Source organism: Phytophthora infestans, genomic scaffold, assembly GCF_000142945.1.
Source record: "Phytophthora infestans T30-4 supercont1.3 genomic scaffold, whole genome shotgun sequence".
Classification (NCBI taxonomy): Eukaryota; Oomycota; class Peronosporomycetes; order Peronosporales; family Peronosporaceae; genus Phytophthora; species Phytophthora infestans.
The window spans coordinates 1,127,396-1,150,969 of NW_003303756.1; the positions used below are offsets into that span (position 1 = coordinate 1,127,396).

Sequence of the window (23,574 nt, forward strand, 5' to 3'; positions counted from 1 at the left end):
GTGGTTTTATCCACACTCATAGTTTCGACTGAGGGGGAAGCCGTGGCGTGGCCCACCTCATGTCCCGGTACCATGGGGTTATCAGTCGGGTTCACCAAAGCTTCCTGCGCCTGCTGCGTCTTTCTAGCAGCAATGAAAGGATGAATAGTGCTGAGAGCAAGATTCTTATGCTGTACAAACGCTGGTCTTGGGAACTCTTGAAAGAGATATCTCTCAGCGCAGTGGTGTCATCCACCATAAGGGGCTTGGGCATGTTGACGACGGGAACCACACCATCCTGTCCCGAGACAAGAGTGCTCCGACTTGGTACGTTGGAGCAATCAGCCGAGTGAATCATAACATCGAGAAGAAGTCGTAGATCTCCCTGTCGTCGAGGCCAGAGGGCACATTTTCAGGTCCACTGAAAATGAAACGTTCCAAGCTCAGGAAGATGGCAGAAAGAGTACATGACGCTTTTGCGCACGTAGTACATCCGATCAGAGGCACTAGCGGCCTTAATATTGTAGTCCATATCATAAAACGGACCGCAGAGCCACTTAGCTTGACAGCCACGTTACGTGACGTGCACGTAAAGCAAATAACACGTCCAGGAATGCGGATGAAGTCGCACAACGATGCCGAGGCTGCGGACCACGTAGCCGTTTGGGGTTCCTTGGTAATTGTACTCGAGTTGGTGGGACTTCGCGAGCTGACCAGCAGAAATGAACAACTTGATCTTATCTTCCGTCGGTAAATGAGCTCGTTGCACCTCACGTAGTGTTATCCGTCGGAGATCTGTAGCGTTGCCGGCGCTCCTGATGGCTTCATCCAGCGCCCGAAGCAGCGAACCCGGTGGGGCGTAACCGCCAGGCCGAGCGCTCGCCGGTTTCCAGCCTGCCTTCTGAAGGTTTCGGGGCTCGATGCGCGGCATTGCCGCGTAGCGTACGACGCAGGATCGATGTGGGGACGCGATTGGCAGGTGTCGACATGTTCCTTGGACAAAGGGGGTCGGGAGATGTCGGGTTGGAAGGCTGTAGGCGAAAAAGTGTTAGAGACCTTTGCCTTGTGTGATATCACTTGAGGGGTCGGTGGTATTTTCGGGACTCGCGGCTGGTGTCGACACTAATTTGAGATCTTTCTTCAGATACAACCTATCAGAGGGGTTAAATTGAATTTAGATAGGTTTAAAAGTGTAGATCGCTTTTCTATTTGAGACAACCCAAAACAAAATGATACTTATGAACCTTATTACGAATCGCGATTTAAGCACTCTAAACGAAAGCGGGGCGTCTCCTCTATCTTTTGAGCCCTTATAAGCTGCAGAATGCTTAAAACTGAAGAAGTTGTGGTCGCTCAAAAATATTATCTTCATTTATGGGCCCTCGAAATGACGATACATTTTGGAGTGTTGTGAGCTCAATATTTTTTCAATTTTAGAGATTTAAGTGTTATTTAAAAGCTCTTGTTAAAAGCAATTGAATAAGGGTAGTTTTACAGTTTTTTTCGATGGAAGTTTACAATAAATTTCACTGTTTCTGTTAAGTGCGAAAATTAATTGGCCAGCTTTATTTCGATAACTCTAAATGGTTCGTAAGTATCATTTTGTTTGACGTTGTCTCATTTAGACAATGCTCTTACCGAAGTTAAAAAAAAATTGAAAAAAAAATATGTTGGCTATGCTGGGGAGGGGCTTCCATCGAAGCCATCGAAGTCGTGCATATCGTGCGGGGACTCGAGTAGTAGTCTGGTGTGCAGTTGCTCTGCCGCATCTCCAGCCACAACCGATACTTTCATGCCGGTTTTCCCTTTTCCTTTTCGACGAAACCGGTGTCGCGACTTGGATGCCTTGGGCAGTTTAAGACGCTGTCCCAATTTCCGGCACGCGCAGACGCCATTTTCAAGCAGCGTTCGGTCCGATTGCGATTGAGAGCTGTCACTACGAACACGACCCGAATTGGCGAAAGGGTTCGTAGATCCTGAGCGATGTGAGGTGCGACGTGAATGGCGAGAAGGCGAGCTGATGACCGTCGCACTCTCTGCGTCAAGTTTCTTCGCTTGCTCTTGCGTATATGCGCCAACAACCAGTGGCTGGCAGAGGTTGATGTTGTCATCATCAAAGAAGTACACTTGTTCAGATTCTTCGAACGGGTGTGCATGCTTGCAGTGATGCAGCAGACCGGAATCCATGAGAGCGTTGCCTAGACGCACAGCTTCGCTTATAGAGTCAACGTACTGTAGCTCACACATGTGTGATATAGCCTCTTCGCCTGAGAATCCTTGTGGAGCAGCAAGCGGAGCACTTGAAGCGTCGATAGGCTTAGCCAGACGCATCGCATCTTCTAGTTCATCTGCTAATTCGAGTGCAAAAGCAGCACTGAGTTCTTCCTGGATGCTTTCTAGCGTGCTCACCACACTGTGTGCCGAAGGACGCAGTCTGGGGTCATGTTGCCAAGAGCTCTCAATGATAGCCCTAATGCTCGGATGGAGTCGGGGATCCAGCTCGGGACGCTGACCTTCAAGGACGAGATCAAACACACGGAAATGGTTACTACCGGCGTCTGGGAACTTCTCTTGACCAGGATTTAGCACGTCCCACATGGTGATACCCAATGAGTACACATCGGCAGCTTCACCGTACGCTGCAAGTCCTGCTCGTCCGTTGATTACTTCAGGGGCCATGTAGTCGACAGTACCCTTGACTGTCATACGGACTGCGTTATCGTCACTACTCTCTTTTGTAGTGGGTTTTGAGGCATCTACCAAGGATCCTCGAAGTTGCTGAAGATTGGCAGCTCCGACAACAGCAATTTCGATACTGGCACGTTCAGTTGGAACCTTCGCACTCGAGTCCTCACTAGCCAGCATGGCTACAGTTGAGACTTTTTCTCCACAGTATCCGCTCAAACTACTCCGGTGTGTAGTAACTGGAGCACTGACAAGGCCATTGCTGACGACTTGGGCTCGAGGAAGCGAACGAGACTCACCGAAGTCGGTGAGTTTGACGCTGCAGTTTGCATCCACGAGGAAGTTGGTCGGCTTGATGTCACGGTGTAGGAACGGTGGGCGGAAGCTGTGCAAGTACGATACAGCTCGCGCCGCGTCCAGCATGAAGGCGACATTGAGTAGCAATTGCTGACGGTTGTGATCATGTTCGCTCACTCTTGATCGACGTCTTGCGGCTGCAACAGTGATGTCTTCCAGACTTCCAACGCAAAGCTCGTTGACAAGACAAATAGTGGGCGGACATACGCACATGCCATGGAACGCGACGATATTCGGGTGGTGTAGTGCCCCACAAAGTGCTGCTTCATGCGAGAAGGCGGCGACCGTGTCTTCCGTGAAATCGGTGGGGGTGTACACTTTTACCGCCACATCAATTGATGAACGCAGTGTTCCCTTGAAGACGACAGCACTCGCCCCAACTCCGATACGCTGTTGCAGTTCCAGATAGGCAAAGTCGATGATGAACTTGCGGTGCATTTCGATCAGAATGTGAAGTCCCTTGGACGACACCCGCTCCGGCATTCCACGGGTTTGACAAAACAATCGCTGCAGTGCTACAGCGCGCTGACCCATACCTCGCCAGTGCTCAGTATCTGCACGCAGTACACGCCAGATCACTAGCGGACAGAGCGAACCGCACAGTAGATTTGAGTACGTGAGATAGAAACCACTCTCCAAATGACTTTGTCGAAAGCACTCGTTGTATGCAAACAAGAGCGTGTAGTAGATGTACGCGAATACGCAGTACTCTCGTAGGGTGCGCTTACTCGCTCGAACTGGTGGACGGACGAGTACGTACGAGTACAGCAGCAGTAGCAATGCACGTGCGGCTGTTAACGGCGCGTACAAGTCGGCGGCTGGATAATAGGCTGTGAAGACCCAAACAAGTGGAATGGTGTAGGTTGACAACACCAGCGTGATTATCAACGTACGTCGTAGTGCTGGACCTGATACACTCTTCTGAAGCATGAACACAATGACACTAAGGAAGACGAATTGACGGCCTGAGTAGAACACTTCAGTCGCAAGCTTGGAGATCTCATACGTGTAGAGCTCCGTGGCCAGAGCCGAGCAGAAGAAACCCGTGTAGATCCCGGTGGTGCATCCGAGCACCCATAGCAATGGCTCATACGCTGGAAGGATGATTTTTCGAGCAGCAGTGGCATCACCTCGTAAAGCTGTATTCCGATTGAACCTCAAGTAGATCACCAAGATGATACAAAGCAGACACATGATGCCGTAGCCAAGCAGTAGAAAGAGCTGCAATGTGTGGAAGCGAGAGAGCAAATACGCCAGCATCGCCTGCTTGGCTGCAGCTTCTTCCGGACTGGCCGTTGGCGCGACCGTGGCATTGACGACCGAGAAGTTGGCGAAAAGCGATCCACTGCCACCTTGAGACGGCATGGTGTCGAGATAAAGTGTAATGTGATGCTGTTAGCAGGAAGTGATGAGTTGGAGGCTGTTTAACTTTTAGGGATCAGCTAACGTTGAGTTGGTGGCGGCGGCTTGAAACGCTGGACTTGAGCTGTGGTGCTGACCACTGGATGCACGAATTGAATTGTGAGCTCGACTGGAGGATACGGAGGTACGACAGAAGCATCGAAAAGCGTTGCTCAGAGCAAGTTACTCTGCGATTTCCATGGAGAGAGACCGAGTCTGTGGAACAACGATGACGTGCAAGTCCGCAAGGTCATCGTATCGAAATGATCGTTTTGCGACTCTTTTAGCCAATCCAAGAGCTTAGCCGAATTGGCTAAATTCGATGATTGGATAATCTTAAAGAGCCGCAAACCACTTCAACCTCAAGGGTTATCTTCCACAAATTGCTTGGACGGATACAATTGCAGAGCTACTCACAGGTTCAGACCGGTGCTATGTTTGTATGGGGGACATTGTTAGAGCCCGAGAGAGCGTATTCGATCAGGCTGAGTGATGAATCAAGTGGATCCTTGCGGAAGTTACGCATAACAACACTCAACCGACTCGCCAACCGAGCTTGTGTCTAGTTTGCTGTCGCGAACACGCCACGCCACTGACCTCGTCGTGCTTATTCCATCACAAGTTACCGATATGACGTGCGCGTACAGCTACAGGTATCAAATATAAATACCAATTGTTCCCGACGTTATTTCGTATGCAACAACCATCTGAACAGCTTCAAGCGTCTGCATGAAGTCGGAGCTTCTTCACCGAATTTACGTTCCGCCTCAGCACCTGGGAGAAAAATAGCTGCACCACGTGTTTGCACGCAGTTGTGCGAAGGAAAACACTACTATGTGCTAACGACAACGCATGTGCTCGATATGCAGCTCCGATGCAACTCGTGAGCCACTGTCGGTAGCGGTTGCAATAGTTGTGTCGACAGAGGACGAGCGTTGGCTATAACAACAGCTCGTGTAACGGACGAATAAGTTTGAGTGGGATCGAGCTCGCTTTGAATCGTGGAGGAGGCGTTGCCCCCCACTGGTACCCAGGATAAAATGCCCATTGCAGAATACTGCCATTAGGTAAAGGAGATGATGCCCAGCTATGATACTCGTCACAGCGGGGCAAATCTCGATCCATACTGCTTAAACAAAACAAAAAAAACTTCAAAATGTGACACGATCCTCGTCGCGTCGTAATTGGTGCCGACATGAAGTGTGCTTGAAAGTGAATCAACTTGATACCGTCGAGGTCGTCATAATCTGTTCGCTGTCGCAGGCTGCGACTCGCAGCATTGGTGCAGCTACAGACTTTGTCAGGCAAGGTCTCAGGGAACGCTCACCTTGCTTTTGAGGTAGGTACGTCCGGGATGATTTGTAAAGCATCGCTGCGTTGTGCTTGTGCAATCGCCGCCAATCGTTGGCATGGCATACAAACTCCAAGTTTGAGCTTGAAGTGGTCTCGCAAAGATTTATTGCCGCTTATTATTAGCGGGCTGAGTCACAGCCTCGGACAACTTAAGGAGAAAAAAACTCGATACAACGTCGTCTCTCTGGACGCTTTTCTCGCCACACTGGCACTGTGAAGAGAGGACAAACTGGTGTACACTACAGTATGCCGCTCCCTGAATTCTCTGTCGAATTCTCGCCAAGTTGAAGTCCTTATTAGCTGGTCTGCGATTCGCAAAAAACAACTTCAACTTGCTTCAACCAATCACGAGTTGTTGCGAAAAAGTTTCGGCCAGAACCAGAAGAAGAAAGCCCTTCATTATCGAAGTCGAAGCACGACGAGATAAGACCACTACAACCGTTCCTGTCGGGCATTCAGTTAGCAAGCTCCTCGTCAAGTCGGCCGCATCAGTCTCAAACTTCACTTTGGCATCTTCCGACTGCAAGTTCGTGGTCAATCAACGCATCTATTTACATAAGTCAGTAGGTAAGTTTAAGTGACGGCTCTGGGTTTGTAGACATCCTTGGGCATTGTTTGCTGTGTATTTCCACCTGATTGATCCATTTCTTGTGATTTGTGGCGGGTTTGCAGATTGAGCCAATCGAGCCGAGGATTGGTGTCGCAGCATACAAAGCATAAGTGAAAAAAACAGGTGTGTAAGGAAAAGCAGCAGGGAGCGTGTTCCTTTTCTGCAGACTCCAGGCCCTGCGCGTTTGAATGGCGGACGTGTGTTGCTGACTCTCTTCTCTGTGCGCTCTACTTGAAGCCTTCTGGTCTCGCCACTTCACTGTAGAATCTCTAGGAGCCACCAACTTCAATTGAGGCACCGAACTCCACTCGCTTCAAGGCAAGCAGCTATCCGACAAGGACAAGAACATTTGGGTCCACTCTCCTCTCTAGTTGAAGCCACACTAGACTCGTCGAGGCTCGAGCATCAACGCCGTATCCATCCATTCAAGCACCATTCCGTCCGAAACAATGCTGTCTATGGTGAATAGCAGCCAGCAAGTTGGCAACAACGCTGGCACTGCCAGCTCGAGCACCACAAACACAAGCGCCAGTATGAACACAGGAACGTCCGTCGCACACGCAATCGCGAGCTTGGCGCACACTGAGAACACCATTGCGCAGTACAACCCGCTGGCTCTACAGCTCCAGCCGCCGCAAGATTCTACGCGGCATCACATCAATAACGCAACCAACAACGCCGCTGCAGTGCTCACGTCGGTCTCTCGTATGCCGGCTACAGCTCCGAAGAAGCGATCAACCAAGTCCAAGTGCTCTCCCGGTCTACGTAGTGGCAAGTGGACGCCAGAGGAGGAGGCGTTCACAAACACCATTATCCACTACTTCAAGCGCGGGCTCTTGGACGTAGAAGACGGCACTTCTCTCCGCTGGTATCTTGCCAAGCGTCTGAATTGCGAGGCCATGCGTGTGACCAAGAAGCTCAAAGGTGACAGCTCCATTGGCAAGCAGATCTTCCGTTCCGTTGAGAACACACCGGTCAGTCGGCAAGCGATTCGACACGCACGTGAAGAGGTTTCTGCAATGGAAACTCGCTTCCTCGAGTCACTCAGCGGTAGTGGAGTCGGTCCGGGTACGCAGCATATTCCCTCCGCTTCATTGCCGTCTTCCCTCGCTGTGTCTGTCCGTGGACGTAAGATCCTGCCGAACATGAAGAATAGCGATGGTCAGCCTCTTACGTTGGCACCCATGCCGCAGCCTAAATCCGAAGACGCCCGTCTGCTGATGCACTTCTTCTGTGAAGCACATGACGGCTCTGAAGAAGAACCGGAAGACGAGAAGAAAGTGGACAAGAAAGCCAAGTCTGGCAGTCTCAGCATTGACCTGAGCGGGAAACTCGGCAAGAAGCGACCGCTGTCCACTGTCACCAACGTGGACAAGACCGAAGAGACTGAGGACAACAAGTCGCCAGTGAAAAAAGTAGCTTTGTCTCCTCCGGCAAAGAAGCAGGCGGTTGCGGTTGAGACCGTCTCCCCCACTGCTGAATGAGCTGTACACACCGGCACAACGAGACTATTTAGGCGATTACTCGGAAGGTCTAGAAGAGCGACGCCGCACCTCCATAATATTTACAAGACAACCAACACGGAAGGAACGAGGAAACGAGGGCTGGCCTTGCACATCTTACCGCTCTGGTAATTGTAGCGTAGCTGAAGACAAAGAAAAGAAGAAAGGCAGACGTTAGACGCATGAACTCACGTGCACACACACACACCGATCTGCCACATGTACATATTCATTTTAGTCTAAAATACAAAACTTTACGAGAAGTGCTCCATGATGACAACACTCTGCTTTGAGCCGTCTGTGGTGCGCATAACGGGAGGGTTAGCAGCAAATGCAAGAGCAGCTTTGCTGGGAGTTGTCGTGACGACAGAACTGGAGGAGATGCTGTATCCACGAGCAGAGACCCATGTGAGTAGCCACTTCAAGTTGGTTAGAGCATACTTGAGCGCCTTAGTCCACTCCTTCTGCTTGTTCTTCAGGAAGAGAACGGAATACCCCCCGATAGAGTGCTTAGCAACCTTGTAAGGCAGTCGGATGGACGGATCTCGGGCTCGAACGAACGCCATCAGCTGGCCTAGACAAGTGATCCAAGCACCCAGCCCCAAGTTGAAGTGAGACTCAGCGAAGTTTTGTTGATCCGAACCGTGTCTAAAAGGCAGAAAGTACCAATACCATACGATAAGTACGGAAGCTACACTTTGTCCTTACAATAGAACAACTTACAAAGAGTACTCCATGCGAAGATTGCTCGTCCGGATCACCTTTGAGAAGCTGCCCAGCGGAACAATCCTAAAGCTGCAAAATAACAGAAAAAGAGGTCGTCAGCATAAGTGAAGCTGACACTGCAAGCATTTGACGTACTCGGGGAACTCTAGGCCAATCATATTCGCCAACGTCTGCAATAACAACGCACACTCGCCGAATGCAGCATTTATCTCGTTCCACTCCAAAGTCGACCCCGCTGACTGACCCATGCGGAACTGGTTGATGGTGCCGAATGCGCCATCATAGCCGATAACAAACATGTCTGTTAGAATATTCAAATGCTTGGCCGACGCCACCTTCCGCTCCATTGCATCGATTTGTGCCGTGCCTGCGTCCCGGATCTCTTGGAACACAGTTTCTTGCAATTGCAATCCATTGAATTGGCCCCATAGCCCTGCTTCCTCGTAAATGAGAGCCTTCTCCTCTTCGTGCATCGCTTCTTGCTGCTGAGCAATCGCTTCACGTTCGCTCTCCATCAACTCCAGACTCTCTTCCAATGCATTCAGCTCATTCTCATACTAAATATGTTTTCAGAGTAATATAGTATGGTTAGCGATGGACTAATTGCAAGTATCCTCGTTACCCTGAACGTACAAAGCGAATCTTGTCGTCAATGTGCTCGATATCTTCACTGTGGATAGTAGTATTGGTCGTGTTGTGGAGGTAACTTGTGAAGCAGCGCTTCTCGTATCGGGCACGCTCAGCTTGGCTGCAATGCGAGTCAGTATAGCAATAAATCAAGGAAATAGACCAAAGATCGCACCCGTCGATCATCGTGACCATGCCGTCCATGCATTCCTTGCAAACTGGTGTCGTCACGGGAAGACCAGCGCTGTATACAAGATAGTTTTGTCAGTGCATAATTAGCACTGAAGACCATTTATATATCCCTACCAATGAGCCTGTTGCGTCGTTAGCAGCTGCACGTGGTGACTCAAGTCTGCATAGGTGGGCACAGCCACCATACTGTCCTCCAACTCTGCATTCTCCTCATCGAGACTAGTGTGTCCCACGTGAGCCTCAAAATACCGCCCAGAAGCGGTGAAACTGTCTTTCATCCTTTGCTGCTGGCGTCGCTGTCGTTGCTTTAGCTTATGTCTCCTCTGGGCCTGCTGTCTTCTTTGTTCCTGTTGATGTTGCTGCTGGAGCGATAGGTTGTAGCGTGCGCTGGCGTATAAGTCCTCTCCAAAGGCACCAGACTCGCCCATCTCAGGCGGCGTCGCGGAAGTCGCCGGTAGTTTCTGTAGTAGCAACATACTCTGCGAAGCGCTGGCAGTGGGGAGCAACACATAAGACTCACCCAATACTGCGAGGTAGACAGCAAATCATACATTGATATGAAGCTTGGTGTGAGGCAAACACACAAAATGTATGCTGTAAATTTAAAGAAGCTGCACCTGGAGCACTGAGCAGCTCGCTCTCGAGCGACCGACTGCACTGCTGACACCTCCGCATTTGAAGAATGCGGGCACCTGGCAAATTGTATGATTATTCTTCTATGTAGGTTCTGATTCAAACGGGCACAATCATTTCGTTCCGCCCTCAAGTCCCACCAGTCTCGAAGCACCAAGTTCCGAGCATGATTTACTACAGCAATCGCGTCCTGTGGCGCCTCTTGCTGCACACGCACGGCTCATCCATTGCCTCCGCCTCTACGCTTAGTCGCGCAGCCGTCGTTGCGGCATTATCAGCTGCATTAGTGGCCTTGCAGCGCGAAAAACCGACACTGCTACCCGCGGAGACTTTAGATCAGCTACTGCTCTCTGCGTCGGTCTTCCTGGCGGTCTTACTTGGGCTACGAATCTTCACAGCACTGGAACAATGGCAGCGAGGTGTGGCAGACGTTAGCGCCATTGCAGACGCCGCACGAACGCTTACAACCACCGCTTGTTCGTTTGTGCACTTCTCCCGCAAGGGCGTGGCAGACCGCGCACAGATTCGCAACAAATGCCAGTTCATCCGCGACGTTAAGCGGTACATTCTGCTGTATGTAACACTAGTGTTCCATGAGTGCAACGAGAGTGATGCCCCGTTGGAGCTGCGCGCGTTGTTGACGCAGAAGGAGGCAGACGAGTTCTCGAGCACCGAAGTACTGACGCTCGGTGAACGCACGTGGAATAGAGAGCGCAATGTGGTGGGGTCTTCAAATAAGATGCGTGCAGCTGTGGTGGAACTTTGGCTACGACGTACGATTAACCGCGCGCGAAGGAAAAGCTACGTGACGGTGGAACAGGCTATGGAACTTAACAAAATCGTGTCGACACTCCCGCAGATGTACACGAGGATCTTCAACTTGTGCAATGTGCCGATCGCATTCAACCTGGCGCAATGCTTACACGTGTGTTTCGTCGGGTATTTGCTGCTGATGGGAGCTGCACTAGCTCCAGTGATGGGGTTTATGACGCCTCTGTACGTGGGGATTGCTGCGGTGCTGCTGTTTGCATTGGATAACGTGGCTTCGTCGATTGAGTGTCCGTTCGGACCCGATGCGAACGATGTGGATCTGGAAGCGCGTATTTTGTGCATTCAGGACGAGTTGAAGGTGATTCTGCAGGCACATTTCCACTCGGTTGGGCACGTGAACTCGTTTAAGGAGCAAGACCGTATGGCTTCGCTGTCATCGCTATTGTCAGTAGATGTTGAGACTGTCAGTCGCGGTCGTACGCGGCATGAATCGGTATCTTCTTCATACTCGTCTAATGAGCGCCCGTCTCAGTACACCGCCCCGTCTTCAACTTCAGCTACCGATCGCGCTGTTCTGCTGTCCATCCAGCCAGAAGCCTACGGAACCATCGAAGAGGCCGACGACGAGTTAGCCAGCCCGCCGCCAATGCATGGGTCGGACGACCACGCCCACATCGCTGTGTAGTCATATGCGATGCAGATAGTAGGAAGTGAAGTTGTAGGGAGGTCTTGACTTGATAGCACTATGAAATGCAAGAGCAAGATGAAATTGCACGTATCATTAGACATTGATGATCTCTTAATTGCCTCGCAAACTGGAATAATGCTCTCCAGTTTCCTCATGATCGATCATCCTTCTCTTGGCTGCAAGCGAATGATTACATCACCTGCATGCCTCGATCTACTTCATCTCACTTGATAATAATAAAATCTTGTAACACGACATCACTCACCATGTTCCTTTGCGGAACAAAGCCTCATCCTCACTACATGTGCGTGTTTAGTTGACAGTCCAGCCCGAACTGGTCGTGCTACGTGGGTCGATAGTAGAGCTAGACTGGTTGGGCTTGTGGTCCTTGCTGAAATCGTGGGGCTCATCCAAGTAATCCTCCTCCAAGATAGGCATATTGGTAGCACGACCCATTTCGTACGTGCCAGATGCAGGCAAACTGGTGCCAGGATCCGATAAGAAGTCACTGAAGTCGCTACCTCTGTCAACACCTCGATTCTGTCGAGTATCGTATTCCCACTCAGACTCGTCGTCATAGCCAGACTGGAACGAGAACTTGCTCATTTCTGAAGGTCTCGAGCTTGCAACATCGTCACTTAAACCTGCGAAACTGGCACGGTCGTACGGGTTCAATGAGAACGACTCGCTGCTTTCCACTGATTCAGCCATTTGACCAGGCTCTGCGCGAATTGTTTTGTCGAATACGCCGCTATCTGCAGCGTTAACGGCAAGGTAGGACGGAGCAACGTTGTCAGCACTGTAGTCACCACTCATATCCAGTCCTTGCAGCTGTGCCGGTGTCTTGTGTGACAAAAAGTTCGAAGACGCCATAGTGTAGTCGCTTGCACGGTCCAAACCGCTCACAGGCTGTCGGAACGGGATATCCTTTGTGCTCACATTATTGTGACGCTTTTTCATGTAGCAGAAGAGCATACCTGCCAGCAAGATGGCTGCACCGATACCAACACCCACATACAGGAACAGATTGCTGCCTCCACTGCCTCCATCAACGGATACTGTCACACTAGAGTAGATAGCCATGTCAATACGTTCCCCATCCACAGTCACCATTGCAACTCGACCGAACATGGTGTATTGGCCCGAGTTTTTGAACGTGTAGCTCGTCGAGTAGCTCACAGCGTCACTTGTGAGATTCATATCGTCAAATTCTGCAATAGCAAAGGTAGACGACTCATCTCCCGTGTATGTAGAACAGTTCGCACCAGCCAAATTTCGCTGGCAACCACTGAAGACGGAGACGGGCACGACAGAGTAAACGTCAGTTCGTGGGTTCTTAATAGCATCCGACGATGACACCTCGGCGATAAGCGTCGAGTCATCAGTGGACGAGTCCGACATGTCCAACATCCACGCGATATCGATCGTGTCGCCAACGTTCACTTCAGTGGACGAGAGAGACATCGACATTGTTCCAGGGCAGTATTCGCCCGTACGGATGGTGAGATCCCCGGAAACGCTGGGGTCGAAGACAGATACGTCCTTAGATGTCCAGCAGTACGTGGTGGTACCATCAGTGGTAATACTGCTAGGTGTCGTACCAGCGACGTCACCAATCTGAACAGGGAAGAACGTCACAAAGTCGGCTCGCGAGTTGCCGGCGATGTTAACCACGAGATGCACGTATCCCGAGTACTTTCCGTCTTTGGGGATCACGAGCCGAAAACTGCCACATTGTCAGTGAAATCGTTCGGGTTATTACTAGACGAATAGTACGTCGCGCTCTCGCCGGCTGTAGAGAAAAGATCGCACGAACGCCAGTCACACATGACCACATTGGCCACTGCCACGTCGTATGTGGTCTCGTTCGTGCTGCTAGAGGACTCGGCTGAAGCGTTATTGTGGCCAAGAAGAAAGCCAGGAACGGGAGCGCGCAAAATGGGGTTTGGGAACTCAAAGTTGGCATCGGCTGACGACGTGTCCAGCGTGGCAGTGTACCGCAACGGGATGAGCGCGTTCTTCTCGAGCTCGTCGGCGATATCCACGCGAATTGTAATGGGGCATGAGCTACCCTGATCGTGCACTAGCACGTCGTCCTCCACGGGCGGTACCTGCGAGTACTTCTCTGAGATGTAGTAGCAGTACGTTGTACTGCCGTCCATTTTGAACGTCACCCTACATAAAGCACCACGGTCAGTAAATCAAAGACCCTAACACCTAAAGCCAGCGTCTTGCCAGTCGACTGCAACGTACATGGTGGCCGGACACTAGCGATCTCGAGGAGTGGAAGAGCTGGAGGTTTGCGGGGCACGAGCGAAATGCCAGGCAGCGGAACTGAGCAACTGATTGCCGTCCTCGGACTTCGGATGGCGCCCTTCCCACTGGCCCCCGTATGTAAGAGCGATTGGAAGTGTGCTCGGACTGAATGTCCAGAACGCCAGTTCGTGCTGCGTCGTGTGCCACTCCATCAAACACTGTTCGAGTAAGTGCGAATAACTATGGCTAACGTTACAGTACAAAATGACACAGCTGCTGTGCCACAACCTGTGCCTGCTACATTCTGTCGAATTGACAGTGTCAATGCCATGTATGACTATCAATCGTAGGGCGATCGATGGCTTTCATTTTGGTGAGAGGTGTCGAGTTGACACACCAAAATGACACTGTTTTCAACCCTTGCTCAGACGGTTTCACCAGTCAAGTGAACTTGAACCCATGACACTTCTGCCGCAAACAACACTGCAATCGAGTGACACTTGGTCATGGCAATTTGTAAAAATGTAATGACTGCAGTCGGACCGATGAGCGATGGCAGTGCATGATCGTGCCGGGGTGTTGCCGCGAATGCTGCTACACCATGTCAATTGGACCAATTTTGGTAAAAAGCAAGAAGGCCGTTCTCTAGCACCGCGCGGATACAGCGTAATTACCAAACTATCGGCTCCAAAACTAGCCGCATACGAACTCCATGATATTTTCCAATCTATGACTGAATAACTTTGTCTATACCGGTACATGTATTTGCAAGAAGTACCGTAGCCGTCAACATGTTTTTCTGGAAATTGACAAAGCCTCGCTATTAAGACAGTGTCGATAATGCTCTTAAAAGAACCCTTACAAACCCTCCCTTCTCTTCTCCGACCTTTGCGAGTTGAAGCAGACAGGGACGTTTACAGAAAACTGGTCTGTTCGAACCACATTTGTTTGGTTAGGACGGTGTCCATGCGCTCCCTTCACGCGGTGGGGGCGGCGCTGCTGCTTTCAACCAGCTTGGCGATCGCTGACGTGACGAACTGCTGGATGATCGATGGCTCGGCGTCGCTCGTAACAGCACTGGCCGCCTACTCCGGCTCGGCGTGCGCCGTGGACGTGACGATCCCTCTTGTGGCGTCCTCTTACGCGCCCAATGAGAGCATCGCTCTGTTATGGGGTGTGCAGCTCGATGCCAAGTCGTCCAACGCTATGGACGTGCCTATGCCGCCTGATGCAATGATAACCCTCAGCTCCGACAACGCCCGCTCCAACGTACAGATCATCTCCACATACCTTCGAACTTGCACCTCGCGGCGACGGTGCTCCCCGAGTATCCTGGGGGATGATACATTCACTACCGCTCAGTCCGGTAATTTCTCCAGATCTGACGCCACGTATTTCGAGACGCTGGACGAATTCTCCTTCACAGAAGAAGGAAATTACACAGTGGCCGCAGTCGCCGTGCTTGGCAACGCCGATGACGAATCTTTACTGTATTACTTCCAGACATTCGCGAATATTGTCGTCAAGGAAGTCCGAGTCGACGCGGTGTGAGTTACTTACTACTGTACCTTAAGCGGTTAATCAACCTAAAACCTGACACGTAAAATGATATATTGTGGCGACAGAGATTATGGCAGCGCCTCGACCTATTGCCGCGTAACAGCACAAAACCCTCTCGCAGATTCGTTAATCTCAAACGCGTTACTTGCGAGCAGTGACAGCTCCGAGATCGAGGTGACAGTTGATACGAACAACGTTGTGCAGGCCAGTCAGACCTTTGACATTGTCTGGACGGCCACGATGACGCGTAACTCGACCAAGGAGATCCAGTTGCCTTCGCCCTTAAAGGTCGTCTCCGTGTTAACTGACGATGGCATGAAAGACAGCGGGTATTACACAATCGCGAGCTCAATCGTGAAGCTGTGCGAGCGCGACACGGGCTGCGATGAGTATTCGAGCACTTTCGCCGCATCATCTGCTGACTATTCCGCGAACTTTACTTCGGCAGACACTGCGATGTTCGCTGCCAACAACATTGTCGTTCCCTCGTCCGGTTGGTATTCTGGCTTTGTCCAGTTGACACTCGCAGGCGCTGACGCAGACTCACAAAGATACGACTTCGTGAAATATTTCGAGATCTTCGCGACCGAGGAGAATATGACGCAGCAAGTAGAGAGCGAGACGTACGTGAACGATGGTAGCGAGTCCTACTGCTGGGAAGTTGTCGCGGATCCGCGAGAGGGGAATGTTGATGCCTCGAGCGTCGTGTTCTCAGGGAACAGCACCAACTGTCCGTACACGCTGAACATGAATGTATCCACCACGACGTTTACAGTGGAGACCGGCGCTCTAGTAAGTTGGACAGTTGCGAAGCAATCCTCTAAGACGGATGGAGTTACAGTGAATACCACGGCAGTCTACGACGAGTCTACTGGTCAGTACGTGACTCTACCACAAGTGAAAATTTACTACTGCAACACCACAGAGTGCTCGCCATTCTCAATGAAAAAAACACTGGCATATTCCGCGCAGCCCATGAACTTTTCAGAGCGAAGTGGTGAGGCTTTGTTTGCAACGAAGATCAGCATTCCGACTGAAGGAACGTACGCACTTATGGCACTTGCGGTGGTGCCAAATGGGGACGGGATGCGATTCGACGTGGCTTCCTTCATGAGCATGACTGTCACTGCGTCCTCTGCAGCGGCCGATACCAGCGATAGTTCCGGTTCTCACGTCGGTCTCATTCTGGGCTTGACGTTGGGCTGTGCGGCTGTCATCTGTCTTGCTGTACTGGGATTCGTATTTATTCGTCGGCGACAAGCTGAGGCAACGCAGCAGAAAGAGCGTCGATACAGCTTCTTCGGCTTCCGACCAATGTCCAATACCAACGAACTCCCCACGAACTCGCCCCACTCTGCTCACGGCTCGGATGAGTCAGGCAACTTCATGTACGTGAAGGCACAACGGTCGCCCATGGATGTGCCTCGCGCTTCCTCATTATCGTACGATCCGTACTCGCGAAGAAGCTTAAACGAGGGCTCTGGTTACAGCTTCACCTTCTCCGACCCAGACCGCACATACCCGTCATCGAACGAGAACACTTCTCAAACGCAGATATCAACTGCGACGCCCCAGTTTTGAACGTAAAGTTACCCCCCGCAGCTATGGATTGCGTTGTCCAGTGTACAAAGATAAACAAAATGCTAATAATGAACGCAAGCTTCAACTTGACCTACGAAATAAGAAATGAGCCCAAGGTGTGGTCCACACTTGTAACACGTCCCCGCTTAAGTCGATCTTAGTCTGAGTTATCATCTTTATTTTTCGCGCGTTCAAAACGCACCGACATGATGAGGCGGAGCGCGCAGGATGTGGCCATGAACGGCGAGTCCAAGCACGAGGAGGAGGACGAGATGGGTGACGTGGTGCCGTCAATACCCGCGGGCTTCTCCACGCCGCGTCGAAGGCAGAAAAAAAACAACGGAGGCTTCGAATTTAGCGTTACACCAGAGCCTTCGCGTCGTCGCCTTTCGACGTCCAGAGGCCGTCAATCGGCCGTAGGGCTCGAGGAATCGCCCGCCAGATACTCACCTAGCAAGGTCAAGGCGGCTGTGCGCTCGTTTGCCGACTTCTTACACTTTCTGGTAGGTTTTCATCGTTTTTAGTGCTATTCACCGACGAATTCGACGACTTAGAGCCGATTCTCGTGTGTTTTGGTGCCTTTGGAGGAACAGGAGGAGCACCAACAGGAACATGCGCTTATGCCAGTTATTATCCAACGGTTTGCCGAGCTTGGTGCTGTCATTGAGTCCCAGAAGAGACACATCGACCGCTGGAAAGGCAAGGAGCTGGATTTGGCCATTGAGGAGGCTCAACAGAACTTGGAGCTCATTCGAGAGCTAGGCGAAACCATCCAGAAGCAGGAGCTGCAGATCGCTGAGTTTACAGTGGAGAAACAGAAGTGGGAGGAGAAATATCACCTCGCAGCTCAGGAGATAGAGACACTGAAGACACAAGGCACGTACCAGATCCAGCAGCTTCGTTCAGAGGTCTCCATGTTACGACAAGCAGGAGTGGAGGTGGAAAAGAAGCTCAAAGACCGAGATACGTCATTAGCTACGCTGAAAAAGAGCAATGACTCTTTCCTCTCCCAATTGGAGCAGATGCAGCGTGACAGCTCGACTGTTATGCAAGAAAACACGACACTGAAGCAACAGACAACGCACCAATCAGAAGGAATGCGTGTGCTCGAGCAGCAGATCCAGGAGCTACGTGAACACTACGAGGCAGTAGGAAATAAGGCGAGTGAACTGGAACAAGATGTGGCAGCGTGGCAGAAGAAATTTAAAGAGAAGAGCCATCAAGTGAGTGAATTGGAGAACGCACTTAACAACGGAAGACAGGAAATGGGTCAACGAGAAGGCAACTTTAAGGAATTGCTGGCTAAGAACCGGAAGCTGCAGGAACATGTGGATAGAATGGCTCAAGAACACGAGAAGCAGCTTGCAGAGCAGCATAAATACCGTGGTGAGGTCGAAGCAGAGCGACAGAGACTCACGCAAGTGCTTCAGCAAGAGTCTACGCGGTTCCAGAACCTTAGAAAGGAGGCTGGAGAAGCACGTGCACAGATTGAAGCACAGGCCATGGCTGCTATGAAGCAGCGTGAACAGCAACTATTGGATGAAAAGGCTCGTGTGGAGGAAGAATTGCAGCTTCAATTCAGCAAGATCAATGAAGAGAACATTGAGTTACGAGCCACTGTGGACAACCTGAAGGACATCAATCGACGCAAGAGTACGGAGATTGGCAGACTTATGGCCACTTCTCAAGAAGCTGAACAGCAGATCCAGTCTCGGATGCAGGAAGCTCAGAAGATGCAGCAGCTGACCGAAGAAGTAGCGCGTGCAAAGCAGCAAATGGAGACGTTGTCCAAGACTCTGGCTGCAAAGGAATCTGCTCATGACGAAGCCATGAAGCTCCAGTCTGCTGAGTTCGAGAACCAGTACAACGACTTTGTGTCACAAGTTGAGGGCCAATTTAACGAAATGACGCAAGAGAATGAGCAATTACGATCAGATATTGAGGAGGCAGCGAAGAAATTGACGATGTATGAAGGCCAGGTGACAGTGGGAGGAGAGGAACTCAACAAGTGGCGCTCGGAGTGCGAGAAACTGCAGCATCAACTGCACGAAGGAGCCCGTGAGAATGAGTCGTTGAAGCGAGAGCTGGAGCATCGCCTGCAGGAATTGGAGCAAAGACACAAGGAGAACGCAGAGCTAAATGCGCGGATTGAGCAGTTTTTGTCTCCTGACAACGAACGAACCAGAGAAGTGGAGCTACTACAAGGAGAGCGCTTGCGTCTTGAAGCACGGAACCAGGAGCTGCAAAGACTAATGGAAGAGACCAGAGCTGACGCTGAAGCCACAATGGAAGAAGCACATCGAGTCCATGATCGTTCTATTGAGGATAACATCTCGCACGAGAACACTGTCCGTTTGTTATGTGAGGAGAAGGAAGCGCTGAACCGCAACTTGATGACCTTGTCGTCAGAGAAATCGACGGTGGAAGCTCAGATTGCTACTACTCGCAATGAGATCGAACATTGGAAGGCTTCTGTGCATCAATTGGAGAGTGATAAGCGAGGGCTGGAGCTCCGACTTCAAGAAGTGATGCGGCAAGCGACTGATCAATTTGAGACGCAGAAACACTCAGCAGCTATGGCGACAGAGGACGGACGGACTCAACTCCAGAAGCTGACGGCTCAGCTCGTGCAACGTGATGCTCAGATGACTGAAGGGCATCAGCAACTTCGTAGGATGCAGGAAATGGTTCGCTCGTTGGAAGAGAAGCTCCGCACTCAACAGTACGAGTCTGAGAGCTTGCAGATGAAGAACGATCAGCTGAATGGCCAACTTGATGCGCTGCGTAACGAGAAGCGCGGACTGGAACACGTTATGCGGCGACATACCTCGACCTTGCGTGATGGCTTGGAAGAAGACCTTTCTCAACGACTGGAACGGCTAGCGCGTGACATGGAGCGACGTGTTCAAGAGGAGAGCGAGAAGACAGCTCAGTTACAGTCTGTTTTGGACTCGAAGCTGGACTCTCAGCTGCAGCATTCGAGTGAAGAGAGAACCAAGCTGGAGCAGGAGAACGCGAGACTGCAGAGAGAACTTGAGATGTATGCTGCCGAACTGGAGAAGATGGACGCGGAGCTGCTGCAGCTCCAACGTGAACGGGAGGAGCAGGAGCGTCTTCTAAGCGACTTGCAGCAAACGATTGCGACGTATGAAGAAGACCAGCGGACGAGAAACAATGCCAACGATGATTTCATTCGTCTTGATGCTGTTCATAGTGAACTGAAGACGACGCACGAACAGTTTAAGCAGGATCTCGTGGCTCAGTTGAGAGAGAAGGAGAAAGAGGTGGCTGAGTTGCAAGACGAAATGACGGAGCTTCAGTCCAAATTGGATCAAGAGAAGGAGATGACGCGACATCTGATGGATCGCTCTCATGCTGACAAGCAACAACATGCTAAGGAGTTATCAGAAGCTGAAGAGAAGCAGCTGAACCGAGCGAAGGAGATGGAGGCGTCAATGAAGGAGCTACAGCATAAGCTTCGTGCTAATGAACAGGCTGCTGTAGACAGGGAACATATGCGGGTGAAGGAACTGGAAGCGTCAGTGAAGCGACTTGAGCGTGAGCTGCAAGTCAGTCAGCAGTCGATGACTGGAAAGGAGCAGAGCGCTATGCACGAGAAGCTGCAACGAGAACGGGAACATCGAGCCCTGCAGACTCGATACGATACTTTAGATGCTGAGAACGCCGCGAATGTCCACAAAATGGATACGAAAGTGGAAGAGATCGAGCACTTGCATGGAGAGATCGACCAGCTGCACGAGGAGATCGAGCGGCTGAACGAAGAAGTCCGGGATAATACAGCTGAGATGGACAACGCGAGAAACCATCTCCATGTGTCCGAGCAGCTCACGATGAAGCTAGAAGAGCTGCAAGATGAACTCGCTGCACGTGAAGACGAGGCTCGGCGCCGTGATGCTGACCTGGCTGCTAAAGAGGAAAAGCTGCAGCTTGCTAGGGATGTTGAAGAAGAACTGAAGCGCCAGCTTCGAGACAATGTACGCCGTAATGAAGACGAAGCTGCTTCACTGAAGCAACAGAACGCAAAGCTACGAGAGCAACTCAAACGAGCAGCGCAAGCGAAACTCTCGGTCGAAGATGATGCAGCTCGAGAGACGGCAATGAAGAACCTGGAGAAGGCTTATGATGACTCGGTTCAGCGCGAGCAGGAGCTGACATCACAACTCGCTCAGCTCGAAGACTCCAAGACGAGTTTGCTCAATCAGTTCCGTCGTGAGATGCGCAAGTTGAATGTAGAGTTTGGTGCGCAAGCGTCGAAAGCTGAAGGTATCGACGATGGTGCGTTTCTTCGTGGCATCATGGGCGTCTCAGCTCTTCTTCGAAGCTACCAGGACCGCGAGACACGTCAGGATGCACTGATGCGTCGCAAGGAGAAACAGATTAATGAACTAAAAACGCGGTTAGACGAAGTGGAGCGTTCATTCCGCCTGCAAGATGACGAGAAGAAGCCCGACGAGTTAAGAGCAAAAGAAGAATCGCTTTATCACCAGGTGGAAACGATGAGTGAAGAAGTGTCCAAGCTGAAGCTGGAGAACCAAGAGCTGCGTGAGAACCCGAGTAGTCCTGAAGATGTCTGTGAGTGGGAAGAGAAGTGCGCGAAGCTCAAGAACCACGTACATGAATTGAAAGAAGCGAATACGACACTCAAGGAGAAACACTTCTCCAAGGCTGACATGAAGGCGCTCGTCAAGGAAGTGGAGAAGCTCACGAACGAAGTACTGGAGAAGGATTCTCAGCTCCAAGCTCTTCGTAATCGTGAGACGTCAAGACCTGCGAATGGATCTCGTGGCTCTAGAGCTTTGCTTGAAGAGAAAGTCATGGTGCTGAATGATCATTTGACTGGCCTCATGACCGAGAACATGCAGCTTCAACACAGTGTTGAACAGTACGCTATCCAGTATGGTCCACTTGATGGTACACCCAACGGTGTTATCGGTAACTCTGGCATTCGAGTACCCACCCGAGCGAACGGGAAACCTGCTGTCCGATCACAGTAACAGACACGTGTGTGTGGCGTTTACTAATCTATTTACTGAGCGTTTTGCTTGGCTGTGTACTTGTCCAGTTGACTTAGACTAATTGGCGTTGCTTGGTTTCGGGCAAGTAAGCCCAGAAGAAGACCAGACACGCCATGTATGTGCCTCCGTATGCGAAGAACGTAGCTGCAGTACCCAATGTCTCGAACAATGTGAGCATGGAGCCGTTCACAAGCAGCGAAATCAGCGACATGGTGAAGGTGCAGTAGCTCATGTATCGTGCTCGGTAGCTGTTGTCTTGGAACAACTCGCTTAGGATAACAACAAACAGGATACTTGGACCCACAGCAGCGAACATGTTAAGTACGGCGAAGGTGATCATGATGCTCGTAGACGCCGTGGAACTGTGTGCAAAGTCATCGGTGGAATATCGCGCGAAAATTGCTCCACTAATGACGAAGCAGATGCAGACGATAGCTAGACAAAGCAAGTAAACTTGTCGTCTTGAGAACCTTGCAATGACGAAGCGACCAGCAAAAATGACCGACACGACTGCAACAAGTGAACAGAGGAGTCCAAAGATGTTGGCATCTCGACGTGAGTATGAGGAACTGGTCTTGGCGATGATTTCTGGGCCATAGAAGAGAGACGCATCGACGCAATTATTCACGTACGCTAGTAGAATACCGATCAATAACTCCAGATGACGGTTTGGAGGGGAAGAAGGAGTAGTTGAAGCTTGTTCAGATGGACGTTGGTAGTTCCCGTTTCTTGATCGTTTGATGGCGACGGATAAGACGACACTCTCGACGCTGTCTTCGTCTGATACATCTGTGACTCCATCTTCTAGATCTGTCGGGTTTTCCTTCCAACGGAGCCATTTGATGCTCTCTGGGAAGTGGAAATGGAAATTGTAGAGTACATAAAGTGCCGGTAAGCTGCCAAAAGCCAGACAGGCTCTCCAGCTCTCACTAATAGTGATCATGAAGAGATATGGCACAGCTACACCCGAGTTTACTCCAAGCTGAAACAGTGTGAGGAAGGCCCCGCGACTGGCTGCGTCCACACACTCACTGATGTACATAGGAATCAGTAGAATGGATAATCCGTTGCCTACTCCAGAGCACAGACGCCACAATACGAGCCACAAGTAGCTGCTGCTTGCGATTCCAGCCAATAACGCGCCCACAATGGAGCACGAGCAGGCGAACATGGCAGTGGCCTTTCGGCCGAAGCGGTCAGCTAGATACCCGCCCACCAACATGGATACAGCGTCGCTTAAAGTTGCTGTGGCACTTAGAGCTTCTTCCTGTGGGGATGTCAGATGTAGATCGTCCTGAATATACTGCAAAGTGGCGGCCAGACTGACGTTGTAGCCGTAAATGAGTCCGCCCATGACACTGAATAGTGCCCACGTGCGTCGCTTATAGCCTCCGATACCGCTGAAGCCGTCGTCATCTGATACTTCGCCCTCCTTCGCATGGCGATGCTGTTCACGCAGTCGCAGCAATTCATTCGTCTCCTCAGGAGTCATCTCGTCGACTAGTGGCATGTTGCGCACAAGATGTTGACGTTGACTCTCATATCCAGTATCAAATTGAAAACAGAATCAGATTTAAAATTTTGCTTAAATCTGATTCTGCTCCGTTTTTTGTCATT

The 23,574-nt window shown here is 50.9% G+C and overlaps 7 protein-coding genes across 7 annotated transcripts; 3 read left to right on the forward strand and 4 right to left on the reverse strand.

Annotated features, from left to right (window-relative positions):
* Window positions 1-1,653: 1,653 nt before the first annotated feature.
* PITG_02226 (protein kinase) lies at window positions 1,654-4,386 on the reverse strand (the record flags this gene model as incomplete). The annotated part of the gene is made up of 1 exon (XM_002907132.1): window positions 1,654-4,386. The coding sequence occupies one exon, from the start codon at window positions 4,384-4,386 to the stop codon at window positions 1,654-1,656; it is 2,733 nt and encodes a 910-aa protein (XP_002907178.1).
* A 1,905-nt stretch (window positions 4,387-6,291) lies between these two features.
* On the forward strand, window positions 6,292-7,869 carry PITG_02227 (cleavage induced hypothetical protein; the record flags this gene model as incomplete). Its single annotated transcript, XM_002907133.1, has 2 exons — window positions 6,292-6,508; window positions 6,623-7,869. One exon carries the CDS (start codon window positions 6,844-6,846, stop codon window positions 7,867-7,869), a length of 1,026 nt encoding a protein of 341 aa, XP_002907179.1.
* A 231-nt stretch (window positions 7,870-8,100) lies between these two features.
* Window positions 8,101-10,107, reverse strand: PITG_02228 (uncharacterized protein; the record flags this gene model as incomplete). The annotated part of the gene is made up of 7 exons (XM_002907134.1): window positions 8,101-8,535; window positions 8,611-8,682; window positions 8,749-9,170; window positions 9,247-9,361; window positions 9,416-9,484; window positions 9,547-9,958; window positions 10,050-10,107. The coding sequence occupies 7 exons, from the start codon at window positions 10,105-10,107 to the stop codon at window positions 8,142-8,144; spliced, it is 1,542 nt and encodes a 513-aa protein (XP_002907180.1).
* A 111-nt stretch (window positions 10,108-10,218) lies between these two features.
* On the forward strand, window positions 10,219-11,521 carry PITG_02229 (uncharacterized protein; the record flags this gene model as incomplete). Its single annotated transcript, XM_002907135.1, has 1 exon — window positions 10,219-11,521. One exon carries the CDS (start codon window positions 10,232-10,234, stop codon window positions 11,519-11,521), a length of 1,290 nt encoding a protein of 429 aa, XP_002907181.1.
* Window positions 11,522-11,836: 315 nt separating this feature from the next.
* PITG_02230 (uncharacterized protein) lies at window positions 11,837-13,929 on the reverse strand (the record flags this gene model as incomplete). The annotated part of the gene is made up of 4 exons (XM_002907136.1): window positions 11,837-12,032; window positions 12,087-13,250; window positions 13,292-13,699; window positions 13,778-13,929. The coding sequence occupies 3 exons, from the start codon at window positions 13,684-13,686 to the stop codon at window positions 11,837-11,839; spliced, it is 1,755 nt and encodes a 584-aa protein (XP_002907182.1).
* Window positions 13,930-14,746: 817 nt separating this feature from the next.
* On the forward strand, window positions 14,747-21,991 carry PITG_02231 (uncharacterized protein; the record flags this gene model as incomplete). Its single annotated transcript, XM_002907137.1, has 4 exons — window positions 14,747-15,327; window positions 15,418-16,728; window positions 17,136-17,424; window positions 17,476-21,991. The coding sequence occupies 4 exons, from the start codon at window positions 14,747-14,749 to the stop codon at window positions 21,934-21,936; spliced, it is 6,642 nt and encodes a 2,213-aa protein (XP_002907183.1).
* An 18-nt stretch (window positions 21,992-22,009) lies between these two features.
* Window positions 22,010-23,449, reverse strand: PITG_02232 (Major Facilitator Superfamily (MFS); the record flags this gene model as incomplete). The annotated part of the gene is made up of 1 exon (XM_002907138.1): window positions 22,010-23,449. One exon carries the CDS (start codon window positions 23,447-23,449, stop codon window positions 22,010-22,012), a length of 1,440 nt encoding a protein of 479 aa, XP_002907184.1.
* Window positions 23,450-23,574: the final 125 nt, after the last annotated feature.